At 37.1% G+C, this 16,501-nt stretch overlaps 1 protein-coding gene across 2 annotated transcripts in view; it reads left to right on the forward strand.

Moving 5' to 3' along the window:
• The window catches only part of LOC126759957 (otoferlin-like), a 137,613-nt gene that overhangs the window by 106,045 nt on the left and 15,067 nt on the right, over positions 1–16,501 (forward strand). For both annotated transcript variants that reach the window (XM_050475218.1, XM_050475217.1), the window contains exons 8-10: positions 13,941–14,159; positions 14,291–14,474; positions 14,657–14,719. In XM_050475218.1, the coding sequence (XP_050331175.1) occupies positions 13,941–14,159; positions 14,291–14,474; positions 14,657–14,719 (466 nt within the window). The remainder of the gene's footprint in view (positions 1–13,940; positions 14,160–14,290; positions 14,475–14,656; positions 14,720–16,501) is intronic.

Genomic DNA, 16,501 nt, shown 5'->3' on the forward strand with positions numbered 1-16,501 from the left:
TCTGAACAATTTCTTCGCATATTACAGTATTATCTTAGAAACTGATCTATACCAAATTTCGTGAAGATACCGTGTCAAATGTGAAAGTTTTCCTTACAAGGACTTGATTCCGATCGTTCAGTTTGTATGGCAGCTATATGTTATAGTGGTCCGATATCGGCCGTTCCGACAAATGAGCAGCTTCTTAAAGAGAAAATGACGTTTGCCAAATTTCAAAACGATATCTTAAAAATTGAGGGACTAGTTCGTATATATACAGACGGACGGACGGACAGACAGACAGACGGACATGGCTTAATCGACTCAACTCAACAAACTGATCATTTATATATATACTCCGAGGTTTCGTTCTGAGTGTTCCAAACTTCGCGGCAAACTTAAGGGGGGGTTAAGGTTTGTTTCGTCGAAAAAAGACCTTTTTTCGTGAATTTTTTTAGAAAAAAATATTGCTGTAGGTTTATTTTACTTATTATTACATGAAAGTACAACATTTGAAGGATACTTAAAAAAAGTTTTATCGAAAAATAGCGAGGAATAACGGATTTATCGTCGATCTCTGCAGGCACCTCGAAAAAAAGTTTTTGTACGGTGACCAGCCTACAGCATCACTGGATCATCTGAAACCAAAAAATTAAAATGCTTTCTTTAGTTTATTACTTTATCTTTCAATTGACGTCGAGTTTTTCTTTAATTTTTCAATTTTTCAATTTTTGGTACCATTTTCAAGCCAAAATGACGATTTTGGACGAAAAAATCGTCCTATTTGTTATTGTAAAATTCTTAGAAATTAAAATGTTTGGAAAAACTCGATGTCATTCGAGAGCTATATATATATATGTAGAATATTTGTACAAAATTTCAAAACGATCGATAAAGTAGTTTTTTCTGTAGGCTGGTCATCGACTTTAAAAATGACATATTTGGGAAAATCAATTCAAAGTTTTGTCAACAATGTATTTAAGGTATTTAATTGGACAAAAATTAATGCTGTATTGGTTAAAATCACTTCTCTACTTAGCCATTATTTGTCGTAAAAAGCAAAGGACAAAAAAATGTTATTGTAGGATTTCCATAAGACATAGACACACATATACCATCGCTGAGTTTTCTGTAGACCTTTTCAGTGTGTACAATACTTAGCACATTGTTCAGCCTACGCTTGCAATGTAAGCGGAAAAAATTTAATTATTGACGACATCACTTTAGAAACCTCTTAAATAACAGTATTTTTCACTATTTATGGATGTTATTATACACATAAACCTTCCTCTTCAATCACTGCATCTACCGCTTCAAAATCCGTTGCGTAGTTTTAAAGATTTAAGCTTACATACCAGTGACATAGGGACAGAGAAAGCGATTTTGTTTTATAGTATGTAGTGATAAATATCTTCTTCTTTATTGGCGTAGACAATATAGCCGAGTTTACGGCAGGTCGCCAGTCGTGCTTCCTTTTCGCTGTTTGGCGCCAATTGGAAATTCCAAATGTAACCAGGTCCTTCTCCACCTGGTTTTTCCAACGGAGTGGAGGTCTTCTCTTCCTTCCCGGCGGGTACTGCGTTGAATACTTTCAGAGCTGGAGTGTTTTCGTCTATTCGGACGACATGACCTTAGCCAACGTAGCCGCTGTCTCTTAATTCGCTGAACTATGTCAATGTCGTCGTATATCTCATACAGCTCATCGTTCCATCGACTGCGAAAGTCGCCATCGCCAATGCGCAAAGGACCATAAATCTTCCGTAGAACCTTTCTCTCGAAAATTCGCTGACTCATCAGAGGTTGTCATCGTCTATGCTTCTGCACCATATAGCAGGACGGGGATGATGAGTGACTTGTAGAGTTTGATTTTTATTCGTCGAGAGAGGACTTTACTTCTCAATTGCCCACTCAGTACGAAGTAGCACCCGTTGGCTATTCCCGATCCGGATGGAGTTTTTGGTATTGCTCAACAGGCATAAAGGCAGCTTTAAAATGTACAAAGAAGTATTGCGAGTTGGGTAGTGTGTTTTCTCTCCACTGCGACACGGCACTCCTCATCGTACCAACTGTTCTTTTGCCTTTTCCGAAAACCAATGGTTTTGTTTGGCAGCTATACGTAAGGAGCTTAAAATGCCGTCCGACAGTTTCCTTATACCAAGTTGCTAATGAATGCTCTCAGAGAGCAGGTGTGCAAGGCTCCTCGGCTGTCTGTTGTGATTGATTGTACCTTCTCGACGTCGAACATTCTTTGTGTTTGTTGAAGTGCTTAGAAGGTATATCTGACCACATCGTCCTTCTCCACTGTCGTGGCGTCATTGAAGAACTTCTTGAATGCTAGAACCCTGCAATGCAATCTCTCTCCCATCACGAATTCTCCACCGAATTTGCGCTCATTTATATGGATACTGTGGTAAATGTCACAAGGACTTACTTGTCTCAGTCCTTGTCCCGTGCTTCCCAATTAAGGGACCGGACATTGCAGTTGATGCCATTAAATCGTAATCCTTAATGCGTTTGCGGTGGTCGTCATTAAAAGGGGAAGGATTTTTCGCCTTCTCACTTGAGCTCGCTTTCAAACGAATGATTTTATGGCAACCCAGAGGATACTTGGTCTTAGACCCGAAGTCGTGAGCTGCTTGAGCCATATATGAAAGAATCGTTTCTGGCCACTCCCAAGTGAAAGGCGCTCAGGGAGAACTTTCCTCACTTGGATGATCTTCTACACATGGCTGCATCCTCCAATGAGACTTTATATGTTTTCGTTTAATGGCGTTTTGTGGTCGTGGCTGTTGTCCACAAAAGTTGTAGAAATTTATATATAATACATATAAGAGACATGTGATAGTTAGATCCTGGACTTAATACAAATAAAACCATTTAGTATCTTCCGTCGGCTTACTAAACTTTTACACAGCCATTTCAGTCAATAAGCAAACTACAGCTATACTTGTTTTTTTCCTAAATTTTGTGGTAGTAGTATACGCTCCAGTTTCCTTGCACCTCTTGCAATAATTCGTATCTTTACTAATAGTTAAAAAGTAAAAAAGAGAATGCTGCTCAAGTCAACGCAAGTATCAATTCAAGTTCGCCACAAAGTAAAAGGTTCATGTCAGCAACTTACGCAATCGTATGAAATCAAGTGGCATAATAGAATTTCATGATTGTGTTCTGCAATATAAACTCTGATTCCTTTCCTCGAATTTCAATAAACTATTCGAGATTACAGGAAAGTTATTTAAATTGCATGCGTTCTTCTTCTTACTCGCATAAGTTTGCATTCTACACATTCTGCAATTATTTGATTACAGCATTGCATGGGAAAAGTTTTGCTGTAATATGCCTTAACCCTTATGCTACTGTGACCAGGAGTCGTGCGAAGATACGATTTTAAAAATTATATTATAAGTTTGATGATGAGCTTTGCAAAGCCATATGTTCTCAAATGCCTAAATTGTTGAAGATTTAAACATTGATTGTTTAGAATTCTTCGAACTCGAAAAGTTCGAAATATTAAAAGTATTTTTTTATTAATATTTTTATAAAAAATATTGTGTTTTTATTGCAACCAATTCAAGTTTCCAAGGAAGTGAGTTAATGCAGCTATCGAACCCCCGCTGCCTATTCGACTTTGCACATGAATCTGTATATATATATATTCTATAGTACGTACTATATGGTATATGTATTTATGTTCTAAAGTTGCAACACATACCATACTTTGTGTGCGCCCTCTTATGAACTTTTTTTGTTATCTTTTGTTGCTTCGCAACCTGTGTCTCGGCGGATAATACGCCATTGTTAACTTAATGCTTGTTAAGAAATTAAAGCGCACGACAAAAAGTGAACACAGTGAGCTGTTGTAAAATACACGGGGAAAAGCGGCTTTTGTATAATGAATACATATTTACAAACAACATAAATAACGGGGTTTTCAAAACCAGCGCTACAGAAGTTAAAATAAAATTAAAACGGTTTTGGGATATCAATGAAATTCTTTATTCCTGTGAAAGTACATGCCATGCCATTATGGATATATGGACGACCCATAAACCGCACCAAACCGTAATTTTTTCGGAATGGAATGGTGACGCATGGAGTACGTGTGGATTGTTGCCTGAGCAATAACGCATATTTTGCTTATTGACGAAACCATTCAGCCTGAAAGGAGCCTCATCGCTGAAGATGATTTTTCGATGAAAATCCGGAACATTTTCAAGTTGTTGCTCAGCCCAATTCACGAACATTTTTTTCTTTTTGCAATATCTTTTTTTTATTTATTGTATCTGCTTTTTGTTTTAAAAGCCTAACAATAAGTTATAAAATCTTAAATCTATTTAAAAATAGACAAGCTCAAGTAAGTGATTGAGCCGTTTTGGTGATACGTTGCTCCTTAGTACGCAGGCATATCTCTTGTTTTAAGGAGTGTTTGATCGCAGGAATGTGCCAAAGCATTAGCCAAAGGGTTTGGCTGATCTCGGAGTTTAGATAAATATTTAATTCTGCTATCTTCTACTTCTTTTTTTACCATAGAAATACCAAGGTCTTTATGGATATTTTCATTACGCATGTACCATGGTGAAGACGTGATTGTTCTAAGCATTTTTGATTGGAACCTTTGTATAATATCAATATTAGTTGCACAGGTCGTTACGGTCTACTTTTGTAGCGTCTCTATTGATAAACCCGTTATGTATACATATTTATTTATATGTTGATTTGTTGGCTGGTAGTAGCGGAAGTTACTATGCCTTCATAAGATAGTGTGTCCAAGTAAATTTTTGAACCTGTTGGGAACCACCATGAATTTAAGGTGACCTAAGTTTTGTTTTTGATGTAAGTAAATATTTTTTTGTTTTCTTCAGCAAATTAGAGAACGATTTACTTAAAACCTTGAGTATGTTCCGGAAATCGATCCCTCCTCATTCTGATACAAATTTTTATCAAACTTAAGATCATATGCATTTCGTTGCATATGACGAACTGTAAGATTTCCGGTACTATTTTCTAACTTCAATACTTTAAGCTCTTCACCCTCAGCCTCGGTTTCTTGTGTGCGTCAAGTATAATTAATCCAATTGTATATTATGTGGCGATATCTTGACGTAGAAACGTTCCTGGTCGGTATGTGAGCACAAACCTTCAGGGCTTGTACAATTTCACTTTTATGTACAACACATTTCCTGTTTCACTACTTTACGACTCGTCAATTGTCTTTTCTCATTTTTATGCCAGCGTTTGGCTTCGCTAGTAATTTAAATAAGCGATAAGAGCAGCCGTTCCAGCTAAAAGACATGAAATTCAAAGTATTTAAACGCAGAATGAGATGGTTGCTCCCTAAAGATGCAAGAAGTCAGTTGAGAATTGAGCTCTTAAAACGTTCTAAGAGTGTGGCTTCACACACGTTGCTTAATGTTGATTAACTTAAGGTTTGTTGACGTCCCTTAGGATGGACAAAAGTTAAGGATGCGGTAAAGTCAAGGCCAAATTTATAAAATTGCTTAATTAATGATGGAAGGATACTGCTCAAGTACAAGCTTTGTAATAATTTGTATCCGAAGCGTAAGTATTTATGATTTATTCTACTGTAAAGTTTTTCAGCTAAGTGTCAACACATATACACACATTACTTCAACAGTTTGTTTGGTAGTATGAAAAATATTCCGTATATCCGACAACTCCTAGCTGATTAACTCTACTCCAACCTCCACAGCTTTTTCCATCATTGAAACAGTAATTTCGTATTGATTCGATAATTGAACTTTCTCTGCGAGTTGTACTTACGTATGTATGTAGGAAATTATACTCGTGTCATCAATTTTACTTTACTTTTCCGCGAAAAGCAGCCATTACCACAAAATGTCAATTTACCAATTTCCGTTATGTTTTCATTTGATTGTCATCAGTTTGCCTTCGCTCATGTGCATACATGCGTACATTTACTTTAGGGTGCGTTTGTTCTACACTTTTTACGTTTCAGAAGAAAATAATTAAAAGTAAAACGCAAAAAGAAACAAGTAAGGAAGGGCTAAGTTCGGGTGTCGCCGAACATTTTATACTCTCGTATGAGAGTCATTATATACGTCATTATACGTCATTTACATATTTTTCAAATACCGTATTTTTGTAAAGTTATATTCCGCTATCATCATTGGTTCCTAATGTATATATGTACTCCTATTATACAGAGAAGGCATCAGATGGAATTCAAAATAGCGTTATATTGGAAGAAGGCGTGCTTGTGAACCGATTTCACCCATATTTCGTACATGTCATCAGGGTGTTAAAAAAATATTATATACCGAATTTCATTGAAATCGGTAGAGTAGTTCCTGAGATATGGTTTTTGGTCCATAAGTAGGCGAGGCCACGCCCATTTTCAATTTTTAAAAAAGCCTGCATGCAGCTTCCTTCTGCAATTTCTTCCGTAAAATTTAGTGTTTCTGACGTTTTTTGTTAGTCCGTTAACGCACTTTTAGTGATTTTCAACATAACCTTTGTATGGGAGGTGGGCGTGATTATTATCCGATTTCTTCCATTTTTGAACTGTATATGGAAATGCCTGAAGAAAACGACTCTGTAGAGTTTGGTTGACATAGCTATAGTAGTTTCCGAGATATGTACAAAAAACTTAGTAGGGGGCGGGGCCACGCCCACTTTTCCAAAAAAATTGCGTCCAAATATGCCCCTCCCTAATGCGATCCTTTGTGCCAAATTTTACTTTAATATCTTTATTTATGGCTTAGTTATGACACTTTATAGGTTTTCGGTTTCCGCCATTTTGTGGGCGTGGCAGTAGGCCGATTTTGCCCATCTTCGAACTTAACCTTCTTATAGAGCCAAGGAATACGTGTACCAAGTTTCATCACGATATCTCAATTTTTACTCAAGTTACAGCTTGCACGGACGGACGGACAGACGGACGGACAGATTGACGGACGGACAGACAGACATCCGGATTTCGTCTCTACTCGTCATCCTGATCTCTTTGGAATATATAACCCTATATCTGACTCTTTTAGTTTTAGGACTTACAAACAAACGTTATGTGAACAAAACTATAATACTCTCCTTAGCAACATTGTTGCGAGAGTATAAAAACGTTAACTTCGGTTGCATCAAAGCTAACAGAACAGGTGCATTTCTGTTAGTAACTATGTGTTCAGTTTGTACGGGAGCTATATGCTATAGTAAGCCGATCTGAACAATTTCTTCGTATATTACATTATTATCTTAGAAAATAATCTATATCAAATTTCGTGAAGATACCATGTCACATGCGAAAGTTTTCCATACAAGAACTTGATTCCGATCGTTCAGTTTGTATGGCAGCTATATGTTATAGTGGCCCGATATCGGCCGTTCCGACAAATGAGCAACTTCTTGAAGAGAAAATGATGTTTGCCAAATTTCCAAACGATATCTTAAAAACTGACGGACTAGTTCGTATATATACAGACGGATGGACTGACAGACAGACGGACATGGCTAAGCTCAACATACTGATCATTTATATATATACTTTATAGGGTCTCCGAGGTTTCCTTTTGGGTGTTACAAACTTCGTGGCAAACTTAATATAACCTGTTCAGGGTATAATTACATTAAATGTTATCTTTCAGCGCGATTACGCCCCCCATTTCCAATGCAAGGAGAGCTTTTTCACTAATGTCAACTAAATTATTAGTCATCGTATTCTTTTTAGAATTAACCAAAACTAACCAATTCTACCAACCCTAATATTTTCACACACCGAACGACCTATATGCTAATAAAATACCAACTGATGTGAAACTTCGGTGAAGTTTCATTTTGAGTTGTATGTACGTCTAACAATGAAAAATTAATTTTCCTCCCTGCTGAACACAAGCATTAACACAATTTCTAAAAATTGCTAAATGTGTTGCATTACAAATGTATTATACTATACATATATAAAAGTTGTTCCATGTTAAAAGCATTTCGAGTCGTCAATGGGTTATTACACATTTAGTTGCAATTTGAGTATATGGGTATGGATATATGTATGCATATCTCTGTATGAGCCCATATTAAAACCACTTGAGTACCATAAATTCTAAAGGTTAGGTTAAAAGTTCGATCCGAGAATAATGCCAGTCCGTTGTGGTACCTATAAACTCCTAAAAAACTGGGTCATAAGACACCAATGGCTAATATTAGTTTCGGCTATATCTTTTGGTTCGCAGAAGGTAAGATTACCGAGATGTTTCAACCTCAGTGTTGCAAAGGCTGGACTAAAAAGAACATAGATTTTTCCATCTCCCCCTGCTCCATACAACTTTGGCAACCAGCGTCCGACAAGATTTTAGACCTTAACGTACATTCCTATTGGACAGTGTCCAGCAAGAACTCCTACACTTGCGGCAAGATGAACTTTACTCAGGGCAAGTAGTCCAGTAGATCTCTTGCGTTCTACTCTAGGAGGGAAGGACCTCGCTAAAACACAAGAACTGGTCTTTGACCAGCGCCTGTTAAGTGCACGTTAGGTCCATTGGTGCAGTGCTAGAACGCAAGACGCCAATGAAGATCCAGCTATGTCCAATTCAGATGCAAGCGGTTCAAGAGTGCTTTCTTTGGTTAACATATCGGTTTTGCAGTTGCCAGCGCTTCCGCTGTGAACAGGCAAATAAACGAGCCTGATGATGAAGTAGTTTTAAGCTATTTCTAGTGAGCACAGTTAGTGAGCTCAGCGCTAGTATCGACGCTCGGCTGTCGGAGTGAAAGCTCACCTTCTTGCAAGAAGCTGCACTTCATTGTAGCACGTCTACCGCCACCTCGATAGCAGCCACTTTTCTGGAAAACACTACAGGGTAACCTAAAGTTAAGGGAGGCGTTAACCTTACAGAAAACTCTCCCTTCAACCTTCCTTTCTATCATCGCACTATGGTCTGAAATTCAAATTTTTTGGCATAAATCCAAATATTATTTTTTCTTATTTCAAAAAAATAGGTACGCAGTATTAATTGAGGTCATTTCAGTGGTCTAAAATGTACAAAAAATTATTTGGATATGGCAACTCTGTTTCAAATATGAGCTGTAAAACATGATACTTCTGAAGCAACAACAAACTTGTAAACAGTTCAGTAAAATATTGTAAGAAAACAGCTGTTCGATAATAGTTAAAAAGGAAAAAAAAGAAATAAATTTATAATGCAAGAATATAAGAAAGGTATCTATTTTTTAACTTAATGGAAAAAAATGTGGTTTATTGTGTTATATCTGTATAGTGTGGAGTTTTGTTTGATAGCTTTTTTAACCGAAAATTACGTATTGACCTGTGTTCTGTGGAGTGAAAGTTGTGTGTATTGTCCCGTATTGTTCCAGATTTGTATGTTCGGTGGAAGTTTGGGGTATGTTCTTTAAAATCATGTATGTAACATTGACCCGTTTTTGGCCCACTTAAGTATATTTGTAATTTTCAGCAACCTTTAAATTCCAACACGAAGAAATGCTTGGAGTTTGGATAGAGGGCGATCGCAAAACTAATGTTGTTTTGGATTGGGTTTCTAAAAAAATTAATACTAATGAGTTAAGTTTAAAGAAAAAAGATGAAATAAGAAAGAAAATACAAAATTTATTAGCATATGTTAGCCAAAAATTATTAAAATGTAATCGTATGGTTAATAGATTTAAAGAGAAATACCCCCAGTGGGTTTCCGCAACAACTGTTATTGAAATTTCTGAGAATTATTTTGAAAAACCCTGTTCAAGTAAAGCAGGACGACCAAAGGTTAGCGACACAGATGCAAAAGATCGGCTTAAGAGGAAGCTGGCAAGTGATCTTTCTTGTGAAAACAATGACGATGTTGATTTTTTGATTCATGCAGCTACTGTGGCGGCAAAAAAATCAAAACAAAGTGATTTAGCATTTATTTTAAAGAAAACTGCACATCAAGCAGAACAAAGCGAAATATGAAAAGCTGTTACCTCCAAAAAACCCGAAGCAGTTCCACTCACTCCGGAAGAAGCTCTCGCATTTTTACTGGAAAATGATTTAAGCAAAAGACAATATATCAACATGAGGTTGTTAAATAAAGAAAGGAATTGCAATATACATACATATATCCAAGCTATGAGGAAGTAATTAAATGCAAGCTACTTTGCCAGCCGGAGCCTTCAGCAGAAGTATCACTGCAAAATCCCTTAGACCATACCGCACAACGCATTCTTTTATTCCAAAAAGATGTTTTGCACGTCATGGCAGAAATTTCGAGTGTTGTTTTAATTGCTAGCTATGGGTTTGACGGTACAACGGGACAAAATATGTTTAAACAAAGGTTTGAGACAAGTACACATCAACTTTTTGACCAATCACTGTTTGTAACTACCATTATACCTTTACAAATGTTGGACAGTTCCGGCAAAATTATTTGGAGGAACCGCACTACGCAATCAGTGCGGTTTTGCAGGCCATTAAAAATGCAATTAGCAAAAGAATCTACAGCTCTAATTCTATCAGAAAATAGTCAGCTAGATATGCAAATATCTTATTTAAATCCATTTGAATATTACCTTGATAACGGAGAAAAAATTATTGTCAATTATGATTTGCATATGACTTTAATTGATGGAAAAGTACTAAATGTTATAACAAACACCAATTCTAATCAAAAATGCCCAATATGTGGTGCTACATCAAAACAATTCGTAACAACTAAAAATTTTAATTCTGATGTTTTTAAACCCAAATTTACATCCCTTAGATATGGTATTAGCCCACTACATGCATGGGTTCGAGTATTTGAATTCGTTGTACGCATTGCTTATAGAATCGAATTAAAAAAGTGGCAAATAAGGGAAGCTTCAGTTAAAGAAGCATTCCAACTTCGTAAAAAAGAAGTACAAAAGAGGTTTTGGGAAGAAATTGGCCTTCATGTAGATAAGCCTAAAGCAAATGGTAGTGGAACATCAAATGATCATTTAACAATTTGGAACTCTTTTCTTTAATTACAAATATTGATATAGAAATTTTGAATAGCTTTAGAGTTGTATTAATTGCTATTTCCTGCGAGTATTCTATAGATACCACAAAATTTGAAGATTTTTGCAAAAGAACTGCCTTCTTATTTAAAAATAAAATTTATAAAAATATTTATGGTTTCCAATGTCAGCAACAGTTCATAAAATATTTGTTCACGGCTCACAGATTATACAAAATTGCGTAATGCCTGTTGGTTGTTTTGGTGAAAATGCGTCAGAAGTTCGAAATAAATTATACAAGAGAGATCGCAAAGCACATGCAAGAAAAAATAATATGACTGATGTTTTCAATAGAGCAATGGATTCTTCAGACCCCCTTCTTTCAAGCTTGTCTTTATCCGCGGGATCTGAATACGATTCGGATAATTCTGATTCCGATATATCGGAAGCAGACATTATGGAGAACGCTTTAGTTTTAGATACGGAAGACTGTGATTTCGAATGATTTGCTTGGTACATATAACTTTTTATATTATATTCAAGTGAATTTAATAATTCTGTAACTTCTCTCTCATTTCAGATGTACAGTCAATGTTATTATAAAAATAATTGTTTCAGTAAAAACATATGTATAAATATTTGGATAATACAATTATTTGACCACTTTTGCCTATCATATGCAAATTTTTCATTTTATGAAACCAAATTTTTACTATGGGTCCAAGGGAGGTACTCCTAGGGACTGACCGATTTCAAATATTTTTGGTATCGTCGATGCGTATTACAAGAATAACATATTTACCAATTTTCGTGAAGATATCGCAATTTTTGGAGCTGAAATTCAAAAATTTTTACTATAGGTCCAAAGGAGGTACCCCTGGAGAAAGACCGATTTCATCCATTCTTGGAATTTTTCTTAACTAAGTCATATATAACCTGTATGCGAAATTTCAATGGCCTAGTACCACTCCTTCTAATTTATGCCAAAAAATTTGAATTTCAGACCACAGTGCATCGGTGAAAAAGCTCTCTTTGATCCAACTGTGAAAAAGTCCACTACGATTCTTCTTCTGCGACTTCTATCCATCCACATAATCCTCGTTGGTATGTGAGCAGATAAAATTCCGCCACGTGTGGCTTCTGCGACACAGTGGTCCGAATTTCCAGGAATGCAGTTGAAGAAGGAGATAATTTCAGAGTGTCCTAGTTTGGGCCCCTTCTATACCCAGCTTCCCTGAGCCTTAAAGCAGACTTCGCAGCCATACACCTACCGGCAATGTCCATAGGTGCCAAGCTTAAAATGGCATTAATTGCTGTTGTTGATGTAGTCCGTAGTGTATTCGACTCATTAGTATAAGAGTTCCTCTTTGGACACGCTCAAGCTTTTTGACAAATGTAGACTTTTCTAGCGCCTTCCACCAGACGAATACACCGTAGAATATTATTGGCTTCACTACTGTTTCGTAGAGTCAGAACACAACCTCTGGTGAATATCCCCGTCTTTTCCCTATAGCTCCTCTACAGAATTATAAGGAATCCCTTGCTTTTCTAACTCTCTCTTCAATATTTGGCCTCCATGAAAGCTTTCTATTAACGAGAAGCCTTAGATGTTTCACCTTGTCAACAGGTTGAAGACATGAACCTGCGAAAGAGGAGAGAGGCACATTTTTCTTTGACGGCTAAGCCGTTTCTATTCGTTTGGATACTATACCCCCTCCGCTGTAACCGTAGAGTTTTCAACAAAAACGAAGATAAACTAATGTGCCCGAAATCTTTGCCACCGACAGAGAGCTCTTTAAGGGTTGCGGTATAAACGCAAACCTAACCATTTTCCAGGCTAACGGCACATGGCCTAATCTAACGCAGTTCGCGTAGATGGGGGCCAGCCCACTTAAAGCTCTCCAGTGACATTTTTCGAGGAATGGTACAACGAAAACTGAGATCGAACGACTCCTCGATGCTGGCGCAGTTTGTTACGACTTTTCGCTAGAATGCGCCTAAATCGTGAGGACTCTTACAAGGCTCTCCATGAGGCTCTCTTGGCTTTCTTTAACTCAGATTTATATTCAGCCAGTACTGCCTTTATTCTGCCACCCCAACGAGCTTTGTTGAAGAGCCCTCTGCTCGAAGATCTGATCTCCGTTAACATTGATGTTACCCTATTATGTTTCCTTTTGACTTTGTGAGTTTTCAGAGGACAAGAGCTTTCAAGAGTAGTCCTACATACAGAGCTGAAAACCTCGACGAACGCATTAATCGCATATGATCGCATCGTTGTCGGTCGGGGTGGGTTAAACTGATCGAAGCTTCCTGCACTACAGTTCCCATTTAGTATTCCTAATGTTTTTATAAATAAGCTACTGTATCTTTGATCAGAGAAGGAATATTCGCCTGAAACCCTTCATTCCTTAATCCTCATCAACCTTCTCACTCTCCAGCCTAGGGTAGGAAGAGAAGAATTACCGTTCTTCGGCACACCTTATTAATTTGTACAAACTGTTGTGTCATCCGGCATTCACGCATCTAGATGGTGGCCCATGATTTTCTCTGACTTTCCTTCATAAAAACAGAGGAAATAGCAGCCACTTCCATTCGCCCAGGGAGATGACTTCACCTCCCCTGCGGGGTCGTGTACGCCAAGTTCTACTGAACTGGCGACTTTAGCGATTACACTAAACAAGATTCTCCCTCGTGCGACCTTTGACGTGGCTGGCTGGAGGCTCTTTTCACCCCGTTTTTCCATCATCTACTCTTTTTAGCCACTAAAGTGACCTAGCGTGTTGCTGAGATTTCCCAAATCCATTTTTTTATATAAATTTCACACCAGATGTTACCTTAATATGCTCTGACATATATTATGTTTAGTAATTTAATTGCACTTGCTATTACAAGCTACTCATTCATCATTTAAACGAGATAGTCAGCACTCGCAAATCACAAATTTTTATAATTTAATAAAAACCAAACACATAGCAATTATTTACATACACTTTATACATATGTATGTGTGTACTTCATCACAGATCACCGCTAATTTTCGAACCGGATGCGGCGCCCACCACCGCCACTTCGGCAACCGAAGCTGAAACCGATGATGCGTTGCACACACGCCGCCTCACCGTTAGAGACAGATGTGGCGAGGGTGTGCCTGCCCACGCAACAGGTGCCGACAGTGGGCAATCGAATCAATCAAGTGACGTTGAGGAGCTACAACAACAACAGCACTATGATAAAGGCAAAATGTAAATAAGTTCATTTTCCGCTGCCAATATACATATACACGTACATTTGTATAAATAGACAAATTATAATGGCGATTCTTATGCATTTCTTTTCAAATCTTCACCTGTGCACCGCTCACCTTTCAACGCAGGATCAAAGCAATGACACGCGCTACCGACCATCTCAAGTCCCAGGACTTTCAAGTTTGCATTACAGTGATTGAAGCGCGTCAGCTGCCTGGCCTCAACATGGATCCAGTTGTATGCATTCAAGTGGGTGATCAAAAGAAGTACACCAGCGTCAAGGAGAGCACCAATTGCCCCTACTATAATGAGGTACATACAAATATATATCTACAAATACAAATTATATATGTATATACATATCTACATGAATACATAAATATACATTTATGTATGAATTGAAGAAACTCGCTTTAATTCAATCTAATTATTGTAAGAACTCCTAGTATTACTCTCATCAATTTCTCACACTCCACATTTCTTTCCTCTTTCAGTATTTCGTGTTTGACTTTCACATGCCTCCGGTGATGCTCTTTGATAAGATTATAACTTTGTCGGTGAGTAGAATATGTTCTAATTAGACCACCACTGTTTCATTCGCGTGTTATAGCCGCCCACATACACATACAAACAAATTAATAAATTAGATTAATTGACAGCGTAAATCAATTAAACCTGTTTGGCTATTTACATTAGATAAATGCGATAATAGCCACCATTACAGTAATGAAAGCGTCAGACTTTGGCGTATGTGTAGCAAAATGTCCAATGACTTGTTGCGGGAGAAGCGCAATTCCTCAAAAGCTAATCATTTCCAAATATATTGAACAAAAATACATATGTCAACGATTTCACAATTAAATTTATAGCCGTATAAATATTCAAATCTACGCATTCGAAAATTTTCAATATTTCGATTAAAGTTACTGTGGGCAAAAAATAGTAAGACCCTTTAATTTAAATTTCGCGCGAAAAACCAATTGTCAAAGTATTTTTTTCCAGATTGGTATGACCGTCAGTGACATTTGTAGCGAAGAGTGAAATTATACAACAAATAAGTTCCTTTAGAAGTCTGAAAAAGCGAATTTTCCAGAATTTTTTCTGAGAAAAGTTTTAAATTTATTGATTCAAAAATTTGTACACATATTATGATATCTGTTACCTGTATTTTAAGACTTAGTAAAAATATTTATTTGGAAAGGAACTACAGCTGATCTCCGGGAGCCCAGTTCAAAACAGACGTTTCGAGGTGACCACTATATCTCTGAACTGGGTTCTCTGAAATTAAAAAACCGAACAGTTTTCGTTAAAGTAATGTTAAATCTAGTAAAGCAAATCGAAGGAATAAACAAAATAAAATTTTTTGTCAAATTGGAGGTTTCTCAAGAAATAAATTCGGCCTTAAATTGTTTATAACAAAATATTTATCGGTGACAAAAATTTTTCGTTTAATCACTAAAAAATATATTTAAGAAGCTCATGTTGAAATTTGAGACTAATCGGTTTAGCCGTTTTCGAGTAATGTTGGTCACCGACTTTGGAAACACTATTTTGAGAAAAACTCGTTTAAAGTTTGGCCTTGTACCTTTTGCAAAAAGGGTAGCGTTAACGTCTGTGAAACAATGCTTTCGGACTACCAGGATGTCATGAAACGTATTATTAGTGGCGATGAGTCTTGGATCAATGATTACGACCCGGAAACAGACAAGCAATCGGTCGAATATCCTGGTAAAGATAAGCCGATGCCGAAAAAACCACGTCAAAACAAGTCAAAATTAAAGTTATGTTGACAGTTTTCTTCGATTATCGAGGTGTGGTGCACTCCGAATTCCTTCCGACCGACCGAAAGGAATACTATTTGAGTGTTATGCGTCGTCGGCGCGAAACTATTCGTAAAAAGAGGTCGGAGTAATGTGCTGAAAACTCTTGTTTTTTGCAACCACCGTATTCGCTTTGTTTAGCTCCGTGTGACTTCTATTCACACTATTTGCTATTCAGCAAACTCAAACGACCGACGACAAACGGGGAAACTATTTTGGTTCAATTGAAGACATTAAACGTGAATCGCTACCCGCATTAAAGGCTATTTCGGAAATTGACTTTAACAACTGGTTCGAGGATTGGATAAAACGTTGGCACAAGTTGGGGCCAAGGGGGACTATTTTGAGGGGCATGATGTAGGTTTTGCAGAATAAATTAAGAACTTTAAAATTATGAACGAAGTCTTACCATTTTTTCTCATATTAGTATGTCTACATATACGCGATCTAGTCCCTTAGCTTTGGAGATATCGATCTGAAAGTTTGCACACATTCTCTTCTCCCCAAGATGTTACTCAG

This window comes from Bactrocera neohumeralis, chromosome 5 (genome assembly GCF_024586455.1).
Source record: "Bactrocera neohumeralis isolate Rockhampton chromosome 5, APGP_CSIRO_Bneo_wtdbg2-racon-allhic-juicebox.fasta_v2, whole genome shotgun sequence".
In the NCBI taxonomy this organism is placed as follows: Eukaryota; Metazoa; Arthropoda; class Insecta; order Diptera; family Tephritidae; genus Bactrocera; species Bactrocera neohumeralis.